Below are 24883 nucleotides of genomic sequence, written 5' to 3'. Positions count from 1 at the left end.
ACAAACCTCCACTGGGGTTTTATAGATGTGTTTATGACAGGCACTTCTCGCTTCATTTTTATGACCATAGACTTGTTTTAGAAACAGGCTCACTGCCTTTTATCGTCGTTCAAAATCACAACTGTATTTTTTTAGAATAATGTCCTCATTAGAGATAGTCTAATGACTGTGTGCTTCACCTTGCGTCTCTTCTTGTCCGTCTCCTTGTACAGATGAAGGCGAAGGTTACGGACAGCGGGGAGGTTGTTGAATTCAAAGTGCTCGCCCCAGAACACCGTGTCGGTCCGGGGCTTGCTGGTGGTGCGGGCGTACAGCATGTCGTCCAGACAAAGTTCGCAGTAATAGCGTTTCTTGGCTGGAAGCTCGCGGGCCTCGATGATCCACAGTTTGAGCACATTGTCAACCCTGCGACTGTTGTCCTGCGTGGAGGAAGAGCCACGGTTCAGACAAGGTCAAGTGCATCTAAAAATAAAGGCTGATTAAACGCCTTTGTACAGAGAAGATGTGAATGACAAATACCAGAGGAAAAGGAAAAAGACAAGTGGCAGAGAGTGTGGGCACAGTAGGAAATGGCTGCTGACATGCTGGCTGAGTTTCTGCTGATTGAACACTGTACTTGATGCATTGCTATGAACTCTGGACTTGAAAGAGAGACAGAGGACAGAAATGAAAAGACGAAAAAAAAAAAAGTTGTATTCCTTATGTACTGTATACCAACACAGAAATGACACAAATATCATGTGCTGCACAGAGAGAAAACAAACAATGGTGGTGGCGTTCCTAACAAAATCCAAATAAATGTTTGCTTCAGAATATTTCAGCAGTACGTTCAAAAGCATCAGCTCGTTGGTTGGTTCTTTATCGTAGAATTGTTTTGCTCCTTAGATATCGAGCTGCGAACAGGAGACGTAATTAAATCCACACCTCTGAGTTTGAACACAGTGCGCATCTGGTGGCTCCATTTGCCAGTGAACATGCAGTGCAGACGGATCAGCACAGACCCAAGGCCTCCTTCCTTCATATCATGTTACATCTTACTCCATTTCTGTCTTTTACTCTGACAAATCTAATAAAACTGTGAGTCAGGACGAAGCTGGTGGTTTGAAAAAAAAAACAAAACAACCACAGTCAAAGCTCAAGTTTTTAAAGGGCCTCATGAGGACCGTGTGTCTCTGCAGTGGCTCTTATCTCTGTCAATGCGTCTGCTGCAGGATGCATGCTGCATGTTGTTCAGGGACGGGGGGACGAGGGGAGTCCTTGGAGCTCAATGACTCAGCCAGGACCTCCTGCAGACAGAGCATCTGGACCAGTGTTCAGCTACAAGGGTGTTTCATCTGAGTTTGATTTAAGAACTTTTTACACCCTGGTTTCCTGAGCTACATTTCTTAAATGCCTTTTTCACATTTTTAATAACACATTCAACCGAGCTATGAATTCTCCAAAGTCATCAAAAAATGACTTTTGTAAAAACAAATCATATTAAACGTCATCTAAAACTTAGGGAAGAGAGGGATTCTGAGACTTGGGAAATTACAACATCTGAAGCAACACTAGAGGAAGACAAATTATATGGACTTTTTTATCTCATTAAATGTCAAAATATGGGGAACGCAGCTTAAGGCTGATCACGACAAGTGCAGGTCGATTTGTTTTTTTATTACTACTTAAGAAAAAGCAGTGCCAAAATTACAAAAGAAAAAAAATATTAATCAAACAACTCTGCCAATTTTACAAACCCCACTTTTGATATTTTTGGAATTATAATCAAAATTGGTCTCATTTGATAAAGCACATGAGCCTTCAATGTTCAAAATCTTTTCAGTCTCTTTTCAAAAAATATAAATGACAAAATGGAACCGCCTTCTAACCCAAACTGAGGCTCATAAATGGGATCAGTTTTTACAGCCGTCATTTTGTTCTGCCGAAGAAGACTTAACTTGCAGCAGAATACAAAAATTAATTTCAAATTTTTCATAAACTTCCACTCTTTCAGATACACTTCTACACTTGGGAGAACTGTTGAATTTTGACATTTGCATCACCATGTTTGAGTTAGAGCTCTGTGAATGTTGCCTTTATGAATTCCTCCACAGGTTCAACAAACAGAGCCCAGTTAATCGAACCAAAATATCGCAACAGGTGTAACGCAACATGCAGTTACTAATAACCCATTCTACTTAAACACATCTTACGGACACTGGAGGTGAGGTGACACTTTGCATTGTCAGACTAAAACGTGAACAGTTTCCGCTCCTGAAGAAGATGTGACGTGACGATGGCGCCACCAGCATTAGCGTCACCACCGCACAACGGCGGAGTGAGGAAAACTCCTGTTCCTTTCACTGAACAGTCCCTCCAACAGGCACAGTCGTTACATCGGTCTCATGTGAGTGACGTAAAAATCAAACAAAGTGCATAAAAATGTTCAGACAGAAGTTGCTTTGAAAAACATTGGACAACGTATATTTAGGTGGCTTGTTCCAGTCTTGAAAACAACAATACTTCACCTGCAGTGTGAAAGAACACCAGTTACAGGTACAAGTATTGATAAAATTAAATTATGATTCATTAATCAAACATGTTCTCTTAGATTTAGCACTCGATCCACTTCGCTCCAGTTTTCAATTTGAGGATCAGAACCTCTGACAGAGGAAGCTCTTGGACTCTGGCTGATGAATGTGTGACCTCTCCTCTCTGTGGTCCCACCAGGGACATGCTGTGCTGGTAAATGTGAATGTGCTGACCTCCAGTGATTTACACCGTATAACCATGTTCACGTTTGCTAAGGATTTTTTTAATGATTTTTTTTTTACCTTGAAAAAGCGATTTCAGTTTGCTGCACCCTGCAGAATTACCTCATGGAGCTTTGATATTTGCAGGGAGAAAACAGTAAACTGTTGAACACAGACACACACAGAGACGAGGATGGAGTTCACACAGAGAAATGAAGCGGTGCCAACGCATTGGAAACAGACAACAACGGGAGACAGGGAGGAGAGAGAGAGACACACAGACAGAGGGATCATCTGGTTTTTAGGTTGGTTTTTTTTTGGTTCCTCTACCGCATCCCTTTCTCTCCCCTCACCTTGTTGGGCTTGACAGCTCTCTGCAGGTTCTCGATCCATTTGTCTCTCTCGGCAGCCGAGCGACACGCAAAGCACTTGGTTCCTGATGCCGTAGTCACCTGAGGTTACAGATTTCAACAACCACAGCCTTTAGTCACTATGGAGACCGAGACTCAGGGGCCAACACAGTGTGATGCACTCACTCTCACCCCTCACGTCGTGGTCCGCTAATGGAGAGGTGATGCAAACGCTCACAGAGTCCTGCAGCTAATTGAGCAGGGACTGATGCTCATTTCCACACTCTTTGCCCTTTACATTCAAAATGTATTCATGAAGTACAGTTCAGAACATTGTGTTTTCTTTTTTCTACTCTGGACACTTGACCACTGTCTGTGACTATGGTTCCACAAAGAGAATGTCAAAGTTGGATTAGTGTGAAAATACATGGTAAAATGATGTTATGCTATATGATGAGGCTAACATATGTACTGTTGATATTTTATTTCTCAATTTACAGTTAGCGCCATGCTGATTTCTTTTGACTAACTTCACAATTTAGGTGCATTTTGAAAATGTATATATATTTCTGAAAGAAAAAAAAAAACAATTTCCTAGTTTGGCTTTGTCACTTGTTTGTCTTGTGCAAATGTCATAAATCTCCCGATTTTATTTTATTTTGTTTACCTTAATAACACTGCGAGACCTTTCTGAAAAATAAATTGATGCACAGGCGACCCCACGTTGTAAGCTCCTTCTTCTACTTCTTTTTTCTGAGAATTAATCAACTTTAGGCATTGTTACACAGATTTTTAATTTAACACCTGATGAATAGCAGGACTCCAACAATGAGAATTAAAAAAAAGTTAGATATTGAAACAGTTCCTGAACTGTGCACTGCTGCAGTCTCACCTCAAAACAGTACTCCTGTCCCAGGATGCTGGAGTGGACGGGTTTGATGATGGCGTCTTCGTCCAGGGTGAGGTCTAGAGCTTCAGCTGCGGTGCTGGGGGACAGCAATGACTCATGGGAGTGTGACTCTTTGAAGCTCTGCATCAAACGGGTCCTGGAAGGATGAGAGAGTGTGTGGTTAGTGTGAGAGAAGAGGAAGAGGTGAGCTCTTTCAGGAGAGATGATGTGTGGTTTTTATGGCTTTGTGCGAAGATATCAAAAGACCAGGTTTATTTTTGTCTGAAAATGGTAGTTACATGTTAATGGAATTAAAACAACAACAACAACAACATTAGGGTTATTACTTGTTACTCTTGTGAACTAAAACACTGTATTAGGGTTATTCCTTGTTACTCTTGTGAACTAAAACACTGCTGCTGAGACACAAAAGAATGAGTCAGATTTATTGGGAAGACAGAGATAAGGAGAAGATGAAGAGGCAATAAGGGGATGAAGAAGACAGGAAAACAGATAAGGTAAAGAAGGGTCAAGGTAAAAGGAATTATGTAAAGAAAGTGAAAGCGTGGATTAGACTGATTAAAGTACGACAAAGAGAGGTCACAGGAAGTGAAGAAAGAATTGACAGAAACAAAAACAAATCTGTGAACTGATTTCATACTGGCCCTGAACACATCTTCCCAGATCTGTTTCAGGAACATTTCAAGTAAAGGTACTTGAAAAGTGACTGCTTTCAGTAAAAGTGTACTTGTTACCTGGTTTGAATATTTTGACCATTGCTTTTGTCTAAATCCGTGCACACTTGCAGCTATATTCTAATAGTATTAAAAATCAGTGACAAACGTTAACCTTTCTGGTTTTTACCTATAGAGTTTTTCAGCCCAGTGTCATTTACTGTATATTTTGACCTACTTTAGGAAGTGTTAGGCTAATCACTGGCAGGGATTTGAGCAACGTTAGAAGTAACTTAAACCTATCTTTTGGACATTTATCCTTTATGGGCTAACTGGCTCAGTTTAGGTTACTGTGAGTGTTAACTAGCTGTTAGCTATTTTGCTTTGTACTGCTGCTGATTTATTCTTCCATTTCACAGTCTTATCCAATTAATTAACTATAGTAAGTCATTTCTAGCCATTTTTTTCTATTTTGTCTCACTTTTACACACAACTGTAATAATGATTGGGTTTCTTTTAGCAAACTAAAAAAGTATTGCAGCTTTTATCAGACCAGTCAAGGTTACTTTCAAGTCACTTTTAAATGTAATATTTGTCCAAATTCATGCCTGTATATATTTCATAGCAGTTTTTAAGCTATTGTTAAACTTATATATAGCTAACCCTAACTTTTGCTTTTGCCAAACTTTTATTTACCTTTTGATTCAATGTAAAAAGTCAATGCTGCTAGCTAATGATTCAATTTCAGCTCGGTGTTTTAAAGCTTTTGTTAGCTTATTTCATTGTATCAGCTAGTATTGAAAAGAGGGCCCTCCAGAGGGACAAAAAAAACAATGACAGCATAAAGTGTTTAACCGGATCTTAAAGTAATCATAGAAAACCGTTTAGTTAATTTAATTTAAATTTAAATCAAATATTTGCTTTTTTTGCAGCTTCCACGTGTGAGACTCGTTCAACTCTCCTCTGAATTAATTTGATAATAACGACGCAGACTTTCTTAGGTTTTCTTATAAAACATAAACAAACAGCTGGTAATTATTTTTTCAGTCGAATGACAACAATGGTATATTCGTTAAGTTCACTCCACTGAGAACCAATTTTGGGCGATTGCAAACTGATGTCAAAGAAGAAATAATAATAATAGCAATTGTTGGCTAGGTCTGACAAATGGAACATAATCACTGTCAGGGTCTGCAGCTATGGGGCTGATTAACCATCTCCTTTTTTGAGCAAACATGTTGTGCTACCTATTTGGCATTTCTGCATTTTAATCAATTTCCGGGAAAGAATAAATGGACTTGTGGCACAGTAGCTGCTTTTTAAGGCTTACTTAATATTTTCTGGGTTTATTTTAAAAGTATAAACCAACCTTTAATTTCCCCTTATTTTAACATTCTTAAAAAACAACTTATTTATATATTTAATATATTTCAGAATTTTCATCCTGGCTTTTGTTTTATTTGCTATGATGGGATTTATTTTAATAATAATAAATATTATTATACTAAAAAATATTTTATTTTTATTTAGTTCTTGTAGTAGGCATCAAGGCTTAATTATTTACATTATATTAATATTTAATTTTTATTTCTACTGAATAACCTAAATTATAATACACTAACATAACGAGACATGTTTTCTTAGTAGGACACTGTCATATGTGACTCCTGACTCCTGCTGTGGAGATCCACAGAAGTTCCCAACAGGAAACATCCCAAGTGTGCAAAATGGAAATGAAGTATGAAGCTCAGCCGACAACCTCCACTTCATAAGACGACTTTGTCCACGTCTCCTCAGCCTCAACGCGGGAGAATAATAGACATCTTCAACCTTCCCAGATGAATAAATCATGTGGAGAGGCTGCTGGGTACACATCTCCTGACTGCACTCTCACCTTGTGTGAGTATTATCAAGATGACCTTGTTCTTGCCTGACGTTTGAAAAGATTCGGGCTGTGGCTGCACAGTGGGAGGAAATTACTGCTAAATCTGCTAAATCATTTACTGTGGGAACAGAGAATTGATTAGGAGTTATTAAGTTATCATTAATGCATGTGAAGCCTGGTGCGCACTTGGAGAATTACACATTCTAAAAGTTTTTCAATGCATGAACACTGAAAATGTCACAAATGAGGTTTGATATGTGGCTCGTAGCAGAGCTCAGACGAGGCATTTGAGTCATTTTGTTGCCACTTCCACAGTCACACGTTAAAATTATACATTTGGAATGTTGAACAGCCTACCTGGAAAACACCATTAACCCCCATCGGAAATAGGAATCAACCAGAAAATAACATAAAGATCGATAACCCACCCAAACATTAGCCATAACTCCAACAAAGCAACTACAACTAAAGCATAAAATTGGCAAATGACATTAAAATAGTTAACAGATAAGGATAGGTTAACAAAATAAACATGAGTTTGTTCAAAGATTTTTCATTTAACAGTCCAGTAAGAGTCTTTACTGATTTTACCAGTACGACGGAATTTGGACTTTGCTCCATCTTCTAGACAGTTGATTCTTCAACTCTGTCATAATATCCAGCATTAACTGTTCCATGTCCTTTTAAAACCATAATAAATTAGGAATTGCTTCTTCTAAATTCCAGAAACCTGTCCCTATAACATTTTAAACTGATCTCTCTATTTCAAACCTTCATTTTGGATTTTTAAAGCTCCATAGTCTACAGCTTCCTCATTCAGAAGCTCCTCACCTTTGCCTTGGCTACTGATGAACTCCCTTGGCCTGACAGTGTTCCTGTCTACTTGTCCCTGACTCTCCCACTTTTTCTTAGCTGTCTTCTGAATGAAGTCCTGTCCATCTTGATTCCTCCACCAACTTTCCTTATCATCGCCAACCCTAAGACCTTCCTCACCACCTTAGCTGTCCTCTCCCAGTCTTCTGGTAGTTCCTCTCTAACCCAAGAGCATCTCTCAACTGGACTCTAAGCTCTCTCCAACACTCCTACTGCCCTTTACTCTTTTGTAAAAACTGACAGTAAAACAACTAATATTCCATTAACTATCATATTCCTCTGATGTAATGCACACATATTCCGGTGTGCGCTGACATGATAGACAACTCTGTACATGATACAGGGATGGTATAATTAAGTAAATCTCCCACCGACTCATTATGGTCTGCAGAGCTGCCATATGGTTGTCAGCTGGTTGCCATAGAGAGGGGACGAGAGTGGGAGAGAGTGAAAAGAGAGGGAGAGAGAAAAAACGCCCAGTCCTTCATTTGGTTTGTGTCCAAGTGGGCAGAAAACGCGCACAAATTACGATGACAGACAAAAGAGAAAGGCTTAATGATGGCAAAACAACGACAGGTACGGTTTTATGTATTACTTTATAATCATCTTCATTTCTTGCTGTTTCTCATCCCTTCTCCTGTCGGTTTTAAGCCAGAAGCAGCTGCTGGAAGTGAATGAATCCACATATTCACGATCTCAGACACTTACCTGTCTTGGTCAGCACTGCGGAAGCGGGGAAGAATCATGTGGCGGAAGCTGCTGGTTCGGTCCAGTTTGGGCTGACTCTTGGCCCTCTTGATGGAGCCCTTCAACCTTCTACTGAGGAAACTCTGGAGCACGTGGAGGAGAAAGAAAAGGAGGAGAGCAGCGACGAGGAGAGACAGATGGGAGACACGACGCGGGATGTGCGCAGTGGCAATGGGTCAGCGTGAAGAGGAGAGTCAAATCAAGGTGTGTTTTCAAGGAAGGAAAACACAGATGATGTGTCAGTGAAACACAAACAAGATGAGGAATGATGCATGATGGGAAAGAGCAGAAGGTACATTTTATTATCCACTTGAAGTTTCATGTGTCGTTCACCTCTACACTGCGATGCACTGACAGAACCTGCAGTGGGCAGTAATGAGATACACAAATGAGTGGAGCAACAATCAGTGTCTAACACTGAGCTTCCAATCTGAAACTGTCATGTGTTGAAAAAACAACAACAATAAAAAAAAAACAGTCTCAGAGGCTGTACCAAAAAAAGATTTACTTTAGAGGACGAATATACGCTACTATCTGTTGCAATACTCCGGAGCACTTACACAGATACAAATATTCACTGGTTTTATTGAAGGTGTTATGTTGTGTAATAAATTGTGAGCCTCGTGAGTCATTTTGCCATTAGAAGGTCTGACACACTTTTATGGTACTTCAGTCCCTTAAAGTGATAGTAGTACTAGCAGTAGTCGTTGTTAAAATTTTACAAAGCGGCTCTTCATTAATTATGATTATACAAAGTTTTTACAAACTCTTCATTAATTATGATTATACAAAGTTTAAATCTGTCTGTTTTTTTTTTACTTTGATTAGATTATTTTAAACAACCCACATTTCCAAAAAGTCTCCATGCCCCAAATTTGGGAAACTTTGGAACGAATGGTTATTTCTAACTTAGCCTGTCATGATTGATGACAAAAAAAGGCAACGTTAAGGCGTACTACCGAAGTTCTTGGACTAGAGATTAATGGGAAAAGGCCTTACGGAGTGACAAGGCTATGATGGAACCTTCCGGTTGCAATATCTGTATGTTATAGTAGTGGGAGAAGGCCAAAAAACTTCATCAAAACAGTACTGTAATCTTTGGGTGCTGCATTCAGCCTGATGTGTTAGCCTGATGCTAATACTACTGCACTTAATTTTGTGTCACATCTTTAACTCTTTAAGACAAACCCAGAGGCAACGTCTTACACAGAGTCACAATTTCAAAACGTTAAAAACAACGGAATTTAAACTGATACACATCAGTAGATGATGACAGACACTTGTTCTGTGTCAAACTAAAGACTAAAAGTATGTCTCAATTTATCTGTCCGTTTTATCTGGCTCTCAGCTCTATGTGTTCCCTCTACTGTACACCCCCAAGTCTCGTGGGGAGATCGTTTATGGACTTGTAGCGTGACAGGAGGGGTCAGAGGAAGAATGACTGCAGGGAAATGACACCTCGTCATCTGGAATGAGTCAAATGGTTTTGAAGCCTGTCTGAGGGAAATGACTAAAGACTTGGCTCCATCTGCTGGTTCCAGGCTAATAGCCTGCATGACTAAACTTGATGTGATTTGCCGCTCCGTCTGACACCTTTAAGTCTAGAAAAGTAACGGAAAGGAACTCTGAATAACTAAAAAAAAAACAAAGAATAACATGTGGATGATCGAGTGGAAAAAAGCCTTCTGCTGCTGCTGCTGCGTCTTGACATAAGCTTGAAGGAGATCACTAGTGTCATTCAGTGTTTTTGGCTCATTTATTGCTGTCTACATTTGTAATGAGATATTCATTTTTCAAAGCAGAGGTTGTCAAACGTGGTTTAGAATGAGCTGCGGTGTGAAGGAGCTGCAGCAGGTTTGCGATGGCAGGTGAGGTTTGGCTTCTCCTGAGCAGAACTAATGAACACAGAAGGTGAAGAAATTACAGGATATAATATCAAATTATGCATATACTGGGAGTCGCATCATCATATACTGTATTCATTTCACAGTACTATAAAACGCACAGCGCTAATATTCAAGATACATATGGTATTTGTTCAATTGTGCTACATTTATTTACCATCCGTCCAAGAGGTTTTTTGGCAACGCATATAACAGAATAATTACCTCAATAAATCACCAACGCTTTTTTTTAGTTGTGGTAATTTATCGAGGTCATTATTCTGTTTTATGCTCTCTTCGTTCTTTCTCCACTGCAGATCTGTTAAACTTCCCATCAGCACTGCAAACTGTTGATGTTACTTCCTGTCAGACTGACTGCATATACTGTCCGAATGTCCAAATACATGTTCCTTACTAACCTCAAGTACTCCCCTGCCACTCCTATCACACCCCCACAGTTCCTATCCTGGCACTGCATATTTTGTAGATTGTTTAAATAATTTTTCTCTTTGCCGTCCATCATTCTGCACTATTTTGTAGATTGTTTAAATCATTTTTCTCTTTGCCGTCCATCATTCTGAAAGCACACATTATGTACATAATACTTACCATGGCAACACGACCCACTTCTGACAGAATACAAATACAGACTGTCATGTTGATTTCTATATTCTCTGACTGTATGGCCCACTGAAGATAATGACAGCTAACCCTGATTACCCCAAAGTGTGTCAATGTGATCATTACTACAGTGTCTCTGCTTTACCCAGGTCACATGAGTCACATACCTCCACAGACGGCAGTGGAGCAATAAACGTCCCTCCCACCACTGGAATCGAACCGTCATCCCTCCAGTCTCCACCCCAGTATGAAAAGTGGGGGGAGGTGGGGACGGCAGGTGAATGGGGCAGGGTGTAAGACAGGGTTGGGGAGAGGGGCAGCGAGCGGGATACAGGGGGAGTGCTGAGCCCTTTCTTCGAGCCTTTTTGATGCTGCTGCTGCTGCTGCTGTTTCTGCTGGCTCAAGGTGAAGGAAGGGGACGCAGCCAAGGAGAGAGGGAAAGGGTGGGGCGGGCTGTGGCTGGCCCGATGGCCACCGTAGAATGGAGGAGGGAAGAGGGAAAGCGAAAAGGACGGAGGCAGTGAGCGAGGCCGGGTACAGGGAGGGCTACTCACGGATTGTCTGAAGGGTTGAAGGGGGGCGGTGGGAGAGACATCCATGCTGGGCTGCTTTCCTGTGGCTATGCTCTTCCGCCGGGGGCGATGATCTGAAGCAGAGAGAGAGAGAATTTAAGGATATTTAAAAATTCAAGGGGAACTTAGGAGAGAGTAAGAGGGCTGCCAAGAGGCGAGCCAAGGAGGTTATTAAATAAACTGATTAGGGTAGGAAAAAAATGGTTAAAAAATACATTTATGAACTTTTATATGAGAAATCGGTCGTTATAATATCAACAAAGGTTCCCGAAAACATTAGAATGATTCAGTAAAAAAAAGGACAAAACCAATAAGTGCCACAGATTAGATGGAGACGTATTGAGTCAGCGAGAAAACGAGCAGCCACAATACAGACCTATTGTTATGGACGCTTCTCTTTAAAAAAAAGACAAAGGTGGGAACATAATAGAGGTCAAAAGTGAGGGAGGCAGAAATAAAACAATTCCATGTCACTCACATCCACCAGCACTGCTGTTGTCGTGGCGTTCACTTAACACTCACATAAAATGTAAAAACACATGGCACTCCCTGCAGAGGTATGGAACTGACAAAGTGCGTTAGAGAGCGATGTGGAGATGGATTTTCTGTCTAGGTGTCGGATGAGGCTGTAAATGGTCTGCATGTTGAAGGGAGAACACAGGGGGAAGGAACCGGGAGATGCATGAATAGAGAGGAGCGAGCATTAAACAAACAAAGTACTTATTGACTTTCGACAGGCACTCACGGCCCGACCAACTGAACTGTCCAGTGAGAATATACTGGAGTCTGGGAGCCAGAGAGTGGGGACCCCTACAGGTCTTTGTGCGTATTTATTTAGATTTTTACTGGATGCTGATCGTGCTGAGATATTTCATCACTACTGTGGAATTCATTTCTTCTTATTAAGTTCTTTGTCACTCAAATTATAGCTTACAATGTAGAACGTTTTTTTTAACCGTTTATAACACACTCTAGATGGAGTCTAGTTACCTTTACAGTTTTATTTATTTTCATTGTTTTCAGCAATATCCTCAATCCTCAAAAAGGAATTTTAAAAGAAATCTGATGATGAACTTTTTATATTTCTTTAACATCAGTGCATTTCTAACTTTACTTTTTTTTTCTCCCAGACTGAAGCTCCATGGAAACGAACAGATAATTTGCTAAGTCTAACCTGAAATCAAGTCTTATTCACACACTAAGTACCATGTCACCCACTGGTGTTGACGTGAAGAAATGATTGCCATTCATTCTAAAGGGGAGACAAATTCATGTCAGTGAGCAACTGTCATCCCCACAGTTGCTAGGGTCATTTTAACCTCTAATGGAGGAGAATTTCACATATCCTTCAAAGTCACTCGGCTACAGCATCTTTCTTGTGAATACCACAAGAAAAAGATCAAATGAGGAGTCAAATAAACAGAGGTCCATACAGATCTATTCACGTTTCATATGGTTCCATTTTTTAAATAAAAAAGTAAAATAAATTAACTATTTTTGTCACAGAGACTATATTTTGCAGCAATAAAACCAGTTTAAACCTATTGAATAAACACGATACCAGTTGAGATGCTACTAGAGTTGTAATGTTTTTGCCTAAAAATGCATGTGTATGATCATCATACACTAAATAGGTTTAAAGGTTTAAAGCAATGTTGGAGTACGGCTGTGTCATCAAACCATCTCAGCCAACATCATGGAATTCCTCCAAAAAGGTGCCCAATAATCATTGACGTGGACAAGCTAATGCACAAACCTTGCAGTCTTAGGAAAAAGTATCATTTTCAGCTTAAGCACTATATTTTCTAACAAAAACAAACAGTGAGAATGGATAAGATAATCAATAAGGAACTGTATCGATAAGTATTGATAAGTGATATCGATGTTGAAAACGGTAAATTCTAAACTACTCCTATCCCTACTCATAGTAAATAATTATGGGTTGAAACCATTTACTAAAGGTCTGCATAACAAAACAACAGCATCTGCAATGTACATTATGTTCCAAGCGGCCTTAATAAAAAAATCTGCTCTGTCACCTGTCAAATTAGTTTTCTTGTCCTATCAAACGGCTCTGATAACACTATGTCTGAAAAGAAAAAACAAAGCTGTTTGGCTAGGCATGTTCAGCTGCGATGGTGTTTTGTTGAGGTTAGTTATTCCAAACCAGTTAGCAGTGGCTCACTTACGGTTAACCTTCCTCTCACAAATGTTACATACAGTATACGGAGCTTGGAGCATTCTCAGCTCACTGTGAAGTAGTTCAAAGCTAACGTCGTATTAGCCCCGGCTTATGACTCTGAGCTTCCTCTTCTGTTTTGAGGCAAAGAATGTGCAAAACCACCGGCTGCAACATACAGTGGTTACAGTACTTTTCAAAGCAGTGAATATGAGGAATCTGTTACAAACGTCTTGGTGCGAGAAACCACAGAACACTTTCAAAAGTCCATGATGTTTCAGGACAGTTTTGGGAACAGGAGATTAGAACTACAGAATATCATGAAGGTGGAAACAAAAAACAACAGTTTTTTCTTTTTGATAAACGTGGTTAAAATGAAGCACCTGAACTACATATTTTTCTGTGTTAGCAAAGAAATGCTCCGACACTGGTCCAGATTACGGAACAGTCTCTTATCGTTCAGAGGTGACCACCTGAGTAGAAGTCCCGCTTAGATAATGGTTTTTATCGCCTCCGGAATACGACGGGAAAATATCAAAGCCTCCTCTACATCTCCTCATGCATTTTTTCTTGTTTCCGCATGTTGTTTTTTGTGCCTTTGCATGAATTTCTCACATGTCAACATGAAAACCCCGATGCAGGGCTGAAGATAGGCTTATCTGAGCAGTTGGGTCTATCTCACACTGACTCTGGGTTTTGATGCTCTCTCTCTCTCTCTCTCTCTCTCTCTCTCACAGCCTCCGCTGTCACACTCCAACACACACACACATACACACACAAATACAAATCTCCCTTCTCCCACGCAGCTGTTCTACATAAATTAAAGTGCATTTGTTCCCCTCCCTCCCTTCTCCATGTGATCTCTCACTTTCTCTTTCCCCCGTCTCCGTCCTTTCATGTCCATCCTCTCATTATCTCTCTGCAGATTTGTAGTTCTTACATTTGTCTGTTTTCTCCAACCTTACTGTATCTCTAGGTATCTGTATTTTTTTTTTCATTTCCCCTTTTTTCCACCAGTCCATCTCCTCACTGCACAATCCTTTTCTTGAAACTCCTAAGAAATCCTGCTTTGCCACGTAGGAAGATCAGAGGATAACCAAGAAAATGTTTCGCTGTCACTAGGGTGAAAAATCAAAGTGTTAAGTCAGTGTCTTTTTTTTTCTCTTTTCAAATTCGCAAAGTGTGAAAGGACCAAATGAAACAATAGCTGTGAAAAAATAGCTGTTACAGGAGTCGGATTTAAATCTGGTAAACATCTTTGTCCTGGCCTACAAAGAATCAAGATCCTGATGAATGTTTTTCTCCAATTCAGTTCTTGAGGTTTAAAAAAAAAACAACAGTCAAATAAACACGCAAAACACACACACATATCAACAGTTTCTTTTCACATTTGGAGTTTGCGTCATTCCTTTCACAGAAGCAGGAGGTTGACCGTACGTCCTGGTCCTCATCCCTCACACCAACAACTCAAGTTTTTGTTAGCACATCTTCACACATGTGAAGAATGTGTCAGACACAAACGCCCCGTTTTGTGACATCTTTCAAGTCTTCAGTTTGGATTGAGGGAGTGTGGTGTTCACTGAAATTGATTATCATGAAAAATGTGACAGATCTGGGGGTGGACTAAGATCCACGGAGAATAAACGAAGAAAAGACAACAGAATCAATGTAAGTTAAAGAAAAAAAAGTTATCTTTTTTGTCAGCAATATAAAGCAAATAATGATTAGTTATCTTAAATCATTATTTGCTTTATATTGCTGACATTCAAACTGATTTTTAAGAACTGTTTATTTTCATAGACGACAAATCCACATCTCCTAATTCACTGGCTCTTCTCCACTTATTTCACACCAACAATCTTTTTTTCCTCCTTCACTACATCCATGTACCTTCCGATTTTGTCTTCTTTCTCTCCTGCCTCTGCACTTGGCTCGCCTCTCCTGACTCTTCTGCAAACGGTTCGACCTCAGACGTGTCTCTGATCTGCTAATTTGAAATCTGGTCCAAATCTCAGTCCTTCGACTCTGCCAGCTCTCCCATATCAGCCACTGTCTCACTACTATAGACATTCTCTTCTGAATACAACTTCAATTAATGGAGAAAGTGCTATTTTTATTTCATGATTCCTGCAGAAGCTCCCATATGACAGCAATCCCAACAGTCTACATCACAAAAGCTGCATCTGAACCTCAATACAACATTAGTATTAGGTCATCAAGGTCAGCTTCAGATACAAATCAACTGTGTCCTTTTGCAATTTAGGTCACATTCAGTGTTAGACTGGACTGAGGTTAATTAAATAATAATAGCAATACAGTAGTCCCTCGCTATTTCGCGGTTCATCTCTCACGGATTCACCACTTTGTGGGTTTTTGAAAACTGTATATTTAAAATATACTGTATCCTGGATTGTCACAGGAATGGGACGACGATATGGTTCAATCGGTCCAATTTTGCAAAAAAATCGACGACGTCGTGCCTCCCACCAAGCTACTCTTCGACTGGAAAAAGAAGCAGCTGAAGCAACTGCCGATCACAATGTTCGGCAGCCTCGCAAAAAAGAGCCACTTCCTGCTACTACTATGGATACACCTTCAGAAACCATGCAAGACGTGCCCCAAGAAATTGCACCACCCTCTGAGGAGACGTAAATTCAATCATCGGCTGCGCAGTAAAAGTCATCATCACCTTCCTCGTCATCATTTTGCCGCGCATAAATATGGTGTCACTACTTCGTGGAAATTCAGTTTTCGCGGCAGGCCTTGGAACCTATCTACCACGATAAACGACGGATCACTGTAAAAAAACAGAACCAGGATCAGGATCTTTATCTTGTTATCCCTCACCAACAAGTACATAATATAATTTATAATATATATTATAATAACCAATCATGTGAGTGCACTGACAGATCGGGGTTTTCTGAAGAGCCAGTGTCTACCTGTTCTATTCAGACTGCGTCTAGCCCAACACCGTGGAGACTGACTCCTTAACTGTTAGTCATTGTCGGCAGAGCACGGGCTAAATGTTAAGTTTCAGCATACATTATTAAATGTTGAAACTCAGAAGTCAGAAACAGAGCTTGGGTTTCTTTCACCTTTCACTTCACGTACATACATAATGCAATAATGGTGCAAGAATTAAAGAAAACTGCAGTAACTGTTTTGCGATTGATCCACTAATTAGCTGCAGAGTCATCAGTTAAAAAGCAATTCATTATTCATTACTACTTCAGGGAATGGGGGGGGGGGGGGGGAGTTTCACCAGAATCACCTTGAAGACGGTGATTCTGGCTTAGTTTGAACCGTGTACAGGTAACTGCAAGGTAACTCCAAAGTAGATAAGAAAATCAAAAGGTTAAAATAGAATCGGAAACAGAATCTATCTATCTATCTATCTATCTATCTATCTATCCATCCATCCATCCATCCAAAGAAAACTGGTAATCTACAAGTACCCTTTCCCAATACTAGGTGTAAAAATAGATTTGTTCTGAAGAATCGTTGAGTTACAATTACCAAAAAATCCGTGCATTTCTACTGGTATGGTTTTGGACCAGTTGCCAACCTTTAATGGTACAGGAAAAGCTATGATGTTTGAAGTCTACGTAAGAGTCAATTTTTAGAGAACGTGGAAAATCCATCATAGATTAGAAACTTGGAATAAGGGACCGTTTCTAAGGACTACATTTGTACATAAGCAGCCTACGAAGCTGTTACACAAAAAATGCAATTATGTCTAATGGCTCACTCTGCTGGACTAGTGATTTTGACCATGACAAATCATTTAGATTACACCTAAATCCACAATCTACAGCTGGGATGTGGAGTCACTGCGTTTATTCTTGAAAAGCACCTGTTAAAACTCCACACGCTGCATTATCGGTGATTTGTTCAGAGTGGGCGCTGAGAGCAAAATTTCTTGGATTTTTTTTTGAAAAATCGCTCCTCTTCAACATGAACGAGGACCAGAAGTCACTCAGTCCTGGAAACATAACACAGTGAGCCTGCCCCATTTTCTACTTATTATGCAGTGAGTGGAGAAATGTGGGCGGCAGCCTGTGCAGAGAGAGACTCGGAGTCAGTGTATAAAATCTGATCTGATTCCCAGACTTTGAGGAAGGATGTGAGGTTGTACAGGGTCATATCTGCGATCATATCTCAGCAGATGATAAAGAAAATACACAAAAAAAAGTCACGCAGACATCATCATTTTTGTCTTTTAAGAAAACGCAGTCTCACTTTAAGTCATGTCTGCAATATTCTCAGCTGTTAGGCTTTTACTTTTGTTCAATTCCTGAAGAATCGGTTAAAACAAACAGAAAGGAAAGTGTGTAAAGGTCCATTTAAATCCATTTCTCACTCTCTCCTTTCCCCAAACACAGGCTCTGTATTCCGTTGCCATGGCAGCGTGTTTCTTTTTTTTCCTGACTTACATTTAAGCTCCAGATATAAAACACCATCGATACAAGAGAAGCTGAGAATAAAGAAGGCCATTACGAAGACTGGGGTATTGTATGGAGCCACAACGGTGCACGCTCACACGCATGAACACGGAGGACAGAGGAACGTGTGAAGACAGCTTCCACATCCTGGCGAATTACTTCAAAGCTTCATTAGCCCAGGGATCAAGGCCGATGACTGACACCGTGTGCTAATGACTTTGATTAGGAGCCGCATTCAAACGTAAAAGTGCGAAGACATCTGGAGACCTGCCGTGACTCACTGGCTCTGCCTCGTTTAAAAATCCAATTATGTAACCATTGTTGGGGCTCCATGTAAATGGTGGAAAAGCAAAATTTAAAAATGCAGCAGGGCCGAGATGTTGTCGTGTCAACGGCGGTTGTCACGCCGGAGAACAGATGTGCATGTCTCATTTATTTAGCAGCTAAAGTAAATCATCCATGCACTCATACACAACGATGCTCACTTGTATCATCACTGTGAGAAAATCATTCTCTGTGTTTAGGACTTCATATAAAATTAGAATAATTCATAGCAACATTGGAAACATTCATTGAAAACTAACTCTTACAATAGTGCAGCAGTTATCATACATGCAGAAGGTCCTGGGTTCAAACCCCAGAGGAACTAAATACTTGGCTCCTCTATTTGGGCAACCTTTGAGCACTGAAGTTTTAGAGGTTCTACAGTCTAGCTGTTATCACACCTGCCTTACACACAGAATGTCCTAGGTTTGAGTCCCAGATGAACCATATACACAATCAAAGGGACTTCAATCAATTTGATTAATTAGGACGGTAAGTAGTTGGATGGATGGATGGATGGATGGATGGATGGATGGATGGATGGATTCAAACTGGGTGAGCAACAGCTCTCCTCAACAAATCACAGACCAAATTGACCCTGAACATATAGTGGATATCATACAGTCTCAGAATAGTCGTGGCCTAAGACAAATCCTTGTTAGCAAATACCAATCCCATGCAGGATGCTCCTTTCATACACACAGTTATATGACCGACAACAGAATATGACTTCACCTCTGTTAAAGTTTTATTTTTTGCCTAATTTCCCTCTGTTGACGAGGCATTTGTGCACAAGACAATGGGACGTTGCATCACACGTTTACTACGAGCGTGTTGGTACAGTACGGCAACGTGGGCTCACGTGCACTAACATGTTCACATGTTAGTGTGAGAAGCCATGTGTGAACATGTGAAACACAGCGCTGGGTGATTGTGAATGTAAATCTGATGCCAGGCTGAAGAGAGGATGTGTGGGTGGCAATCGCTTCCAGCTTAGACCCTCAGTGAGAGAGAGACACAGAGAGAGAGAGAGAGAGAGAGGGAGTTAAAAGAGTGGGAGGGAGGGATGTAGACGCACATGAGTAAGAGGTTGGATAAAAAAATGGAACATAGTGTATGTGCGTGTGGGAGGGGGAGTGTAGGCGTAGGAGGGACAGAGCAGGAGCAGGAGAAGGAGTGTACAGAGTGAATTCAGGACAGAAAGAAAAATGGATAGAAGAAAGAAAGAAAAAGAAAGAGCGAGATGGAGGAGATGCATCTGGGGGGAGGGAGGGTGGAAACTATAGAGAGGGAGTTGTAGTGAGGAGAATAGGAGGAGGGATGGAGGGAGGAAGCAGAGGAGGCAGGGACAGAGGCTAGAGAGGGAGTGGGTGTCTTAATAGCGTTGAAACGCTCAGGGCTTTTCTGTGTGTTTGTCTTTGTGATGATGGAACGCTGCCTTTCTCCCTGTTCGCTTTCTGATCCGTGAACTGTGTCTAACAAATGCAGGATGGTCCGTACGTTGTGCCGCTGCATGTGTATCTGCTGCATGTATTACATAACGCCGCTGTGGTAAAGCAAGGGTGGGGTGGGGGGGGCTACCGTTACCTGCTGCAGCTGCACTACAGATGTGAAGAAGCCGGAGTCTTTTACTGATGCTGATCTGCAGACACGTCTTTCAAACTACACGTGTAGATGAGGAGAAACATTAACAGGAAAATACACTGATTCTTCAGCTGCATCACGGCTTCATTTCTCTGGAGAACCTTCTAGACATCTTATGTGCAAAGTAAAAACACCTAAACTAGGCATAGCGCAAAAATGACATGCTTACCATTTATAGGACTGGACTTTTTAAATAAATATTTGGATTCCAAAAGCCATAGCTCAACAACATTTGGTTTGGAAAACAGGTCTCAAAGCAAGAGTTCACACTCACACTAATGGTCAGTTTGGACGTATCAAGGAGCCAAGTGGAGTAAGATGTGGATTTCAGAGATCCCAGACAATACATGGGAGGAATATACAAACCAGATTAAAAAAGCTGATCTCCTAAGTCCAAAGCAGCAATATGATTAAAAAAGATGATCTCCTAAGTCCAAAGCAGCAATATTTACTAATTACCTTCTACCACCTTTCGGGCAAAACTAAAGATATTTTTGCTTTGTTATTTCATTTTTATCTTTCTACATGTACTTTGTCCAATTTTGTAGCTGTTAGGACATTTGCTTTTCCCTTTTCTCTTACACTTTTGCTTTACCTTTAAGCTTTCACTCTCTACATTCCCAGCAGTGGTTTTGAACCCGGACACCATTGCAGAGCTGTTGGTGCAGGCCAGGTGTACAGATGCTCTCCAGCACCTGGCTCGTGAGTGCAGCTGTTCCTGAGGTCTCCCCAGAGAACTGCTGGGTCACCTCTGTACAACCGCAAGTTGCTGAGTAGGACGACGGCGTTTGGTGAACAAACAAAAAAAAGGGGGAACCATAGTACTTTGTCTCCGAGTGGAGTCCCCAGGAAGAGGGCATATCCTCGGGGCAAATACTCTGGGGAACTGTGGTGGTAATGAATGCAGAATCATGAACAGAGGTAAGGTGAAGGAATGACCTGTCTAGTCTCTACCTGGGTGGTGCTATTAAAACCAGACATTGGCTGTCCCTTATAAACCAGCCACAGAAACGTCTGTGCTGAAGCACAAAACACTGGATCAATGCTCATTTGTCGTGTTAGCAGTGTAGTTGTTGACTACACAAACGCTTGTGTTTTTGTATTTATTGTGTTTTTATGTTTATGACTTTGTGATTTTTGACACAAACCCCTTTTTAATCAATGTTTGTCAGGAACTGAAATTTGATGACTTTTATGTTGACTGCCAACACCTGCAGCATGACCGCCTGGTGAACATGATGCTAAATACTCATTGTAACTAAATCAAAGTCAAAGCATCTCTACTGTTCAGGTTACACAACAGAAGAACTCAACATGAAATGCACACGTTCACAGAATGGCCTTTGACTCATGTGGTGCTGTGACTGTGAACAAAAACGACTGAAACAACAGCCAACTGTCCAACCGTGACACATCCCAACGTCTGATGACACATTTTCCTCGATTCAACTTGAACATTTACCAACCAAGCTGCCGGATAACCACATTCTGGACGAGGTTTTCTGATTCCAAAACATTTGCCAGGGAAAATGTTGCATTTCTTTTCAATTTCAAAACCCGCAAGCCAAAGACGAACAACTAATTTTCTCCCTTCTCTGCTGTTTATTTAGAGTGTTTCTGATAATGCAGCTTGACATATTGATATCTAACTCTTATTTACGACTGTCGTTGGTAGATTGAATATATTGACATTTAGTTTGAGTAAGAAAAAGCATTTCAGCTGCCAGGTTAGGAGAAATGACTTGATAATGTCAGAGTCTCGGTTAATATTGATGGTAACATTTCTCTGCCGTTAGCCTTCACCTTCAGCGAAGTGACTTCTAAGGTACACTTTACAACAGCAGAGCATCTATCCCAGCTGTCAATCAACACTCTGCCAATTGACTTTTCGTCGGTAGAAAATAAAGCGAAAGAAAAAGCAGAGCGAGTGTCTTTGTTTTTTCTCTGCAAACATATCTACTGAGGCACAAATGCAAAGAGAATTAAAACAAAGTCTAAATTTGGACGAGGCTTCTGTCTTTAAATTAGGAGATGTTTGATTTTAACAGAAGGGAGATAATAGTCCAGTCTGATCTTATTTTTAAGACCAACTCCTGTTCCTGCACATCATTTATTTCGTGTGTTGGTGGCTTCTTCCACTGCACAAGGGCATAAGGACAGAACGCTAAAAAATAAAACTCTGTTCTCTTTTATCTAAACTTAGAAATGCTTAAAGTGGAACATAATGAGGTTAGGATTTATGAAGCCTTATTGTTAAGCTTTAACGTTTGGGGAAACACTTGTTTAACTCCAAGAATTATCAAGGGGATCATTTGGCATTAAAAGATCAACATAAATACTGTTTTTCGCACAATATAGTTTTTGGTCGCCGTCTGGTCTCCCAGTTGCACTCCTTTGAAGATAACAGGAAAAAGTTTTATTTGTCCTCCACGAACTGAATATAACCTTTCGTCTTTTGAATAGGCTTCTTTTTTTTTTTCTTGTCAGACAGTTGGGTGCTCAGGAACCCATTTCCATTTAGTATTTCATTCCAGTCACCAAAAACTTCATTTGGAAAGTTGTACGGAATGTGCTATCATCACTTTTTATAGGGATACATTTTTGCACTGAACACCATACTTTTTGTATTTGCTGTCAATGGAAGAAAATCTGGTCGGCAAAACCTGTATCTGCAAGTAACTTAAAAAAAAAAACAAAAAAACAAGTTAGGGGGAAGTAGATGAGCCATGGGTTATGGTGCACTTAAATATATATATATAGATTTGTTTTCTCAAATACGTGTCTTAATATTCCTTAATATTATTTTCATTTATTTGTGGATGACAGAAAATCGAATGTATTTATATTTATTTTTGCATTTATTTTTGTACTGAGAATGTGCTCTCTCTCTAGAGGGAGAGGGATACAGAGGGGTGTGGGGGGGTTAAAATGGAAAATAGAAATGGGGGGGATGTCAGTTATTTTGCCAAATGGGGATGAAATAGAAGGTAATGGTATCTGTTTTATGAGGCATTCCCTAAACAGCAGACCACAGTGCAAGAGCAGATGTTGCAGTGTCTCCCTGGTGTGTTCTAATGATGCAACACAGTGTTTTATAATTGATTTGACTGTGTTTCGAGGACATGAGCCCTGTAGGGTTCAACCCCATAATGTACTGTTTTTTTTATAGAACTTAAGGTAGTCAAACAAATCCATTATGTATTATATCTAATACGTCTGTTGTTGAAGATGTTAAATGTCCTTGGACACAAAAGAAAACTTCCTGGCATTTGAATCTATTTATTGTTTATGAAAGTTGTGTCTTCTTCACTGGTAAACAATGTGGATTAGCTATTTAGCTTGATCTTTAAAGGCACAGAGGTATTAATAGTCAGCTGAAAACACTGTGAAAAGCAAGTATAGAACGTAGTAGTTATCTGCTAAGAGTTCTAAAACACGTAAGCTATCACCACAAGCAATGCACAGCTTGTTTTAGCACAACATTAGCGCACTTTGGGTGGTGCAACATTTTAGTGCCTATGATCAGGTTTACGCTCAGTTTCAAAATAAGTCATTGTTTACACCGAACAAAGTGCCTTCTGTGCAGGCACAGAGGCGCTAACGGTCGACAAACAACTATCAATTGGAAAATAATTGAATTTCTGGTTCTGTGAACTGAATCTCTTCTGGTAGAGTCAAGGCCGAAGAGCCATCCCAAATTTAGAGAGCAGCGCGATCATCTTGCGCTGGAACAGCCTCAATTTTACAGAACTGTGGTTCTTGTAGCGTGTCCACTCAAGCAGTTCTCCAATTCAAATTAAAAAAAAAATCACAAAAAATATTGCAGTGTTTACACACATACAAAAGAAAGAGTGGTCAGTGAGCAACAGCGATGTGGAATATAAATATAAAGAAGGAGAATCCCACTTGTTCTCATTGTACATATATGGACACATACACCGAACTAAATGTGTCCAGTGCTGCCCATTACTGGGGAGCAGCGATCCTTCTCTGAGGCGTCCAGGGAGCAAGGGAATTGGTGCTTGCTCAACACACCACAGCTGGCCATGGTGGGATTTGAACCTGGGCCCTCTAATTATGGTTACATCACTTCAGCCATGGGCTGCCCCTAAAGTGCACAACAGGAAATGTGCTAAAGCTCAGATTTTTTAGCTTTAGCATGTTTCTTGACGCCCTAGCTCAAGCATTGTCATCATATTCTGTAAGTCAAGGTGGGATTTGTGACACTAATGGCTGCCAGAGAGTAATTCAGACAAAGTAAGGCAGAGGTAAGGGTGATAAATAAACACACAGTTTGTCCAATTTTGGCTTATAAATACAGGTTCACACATTTGCGGTTTGCAGAAGTTTACAATGGCAATGTGTGATCATGACAACTTTGTTGTCGCTTGAGAATAACACTAAATAACACTGCGCCGTTAGAATCTGCAAAGTGGTGGTCTGTTATCTGTGACAAACCAACAAAATACAGAAGAAATGACTGCAAAACAATACCGCGATTCATGCTACATTTACAGCCAGGATGAAATCGGCCATTTGTGTAGGTGTGATTTTGTGGGATTCAGTCTTAAGTAATTAGGATAATGAACAGAGAGGGCAAATGGGGTGTGAGGGAAGAGAAACTGTAGGTGTGTTTTTGTGGGATTCTGTCAAAGGGCAAATGGGGTGTGAGGGAAGAGAACTGTGTATGAACGTTACTCAAACTCATTTTTAAAAATCTCAGCATTGTCATCTTTTTCACCTCCTTTCCCAACTGACTCTAAGAACAAGTGCAACAACCCAAACACCGTAGCGGTCCTCAACGTCCTGCTAGCCTTTCCTGTGACACCAGCACACGCATTCTGGACCATTCTAGACCATTATTTACATTTCTCCAGTGCCTCCTTCACTGCCCTCTCCTCTCAGTAAACTAAAAGACACACAAATTATAATCAGCAGTTCCTAAAATTGATTAACTGAAAGACACACAAATTATATTCAGCAGTTCCTAAAATTGATTAACTGAGCCAGTGAAATAATACCCAGTGACAAATGCAGAGTCACGGTTAAACACCACAGCAAAACA

General features: G+C 40.4%; 1 protein-coding gene across 8 annotated transcripts in view; it reads right to left on the bottom strand.

Annotated features, from left to right (window-relative positions):
- Positions 1 to 24883, bottom strand: part of syngap1b (synaptic Ras GTPase activating protein 1b) — a 91481-nt gene that overhangs the window by 27265 nt on the left and 39333 nt on the right. For 7 of the 8 annotated variants that reach the window (XM_025061415.1, XM_025061413.1, XM_025061412.1 and 4 more), the window contains 5 exons: positions 11209 to 11300; positions 8112 to 8233; positions 3975 to 4128; positions 3086 to 3184; positions 180 to 419 (listed from right to left, as the gene is read on the bottom strand). In XM_025061415.1, the coding sequence (XP_024917183.1) occupies positions 180 to 419; positions 3086 to 3184; positions 3975 to 4128; positions 8112 to 8233; positions 11209 to 11300 (707 nt within the window). Of the gene's footprint in view, positions 1 to 179; positions 420 to 3085; positions 3185 to 3974; positions 4129 to 8111; positions 8234 to 10821; positions 11301 to 24883 lie in introns of all 8 variants that reach the window. The other variant, XM_025061419.1, reaches the window with a different exon arrangement.

This window comes from Cynoglossus semilaevis, chromosome 13 (assembly GCF_000523025.1).
Source record: "Cynoglossus semilaevis isolate Cse_v1.0 chromosome 13, Cse_v1.0, whole genome shotgun sequence".
Lineage (NCBI taxonomy): Eukaryota > Metazoa > Chordata > Actinopteri > Pleuronectiformes > Cynoglossidae > Cynoglossus > Cynoglossus semilaevis.
This window is presented reverse-complemented; position numbering and strand designations above follow the sequence as displayed.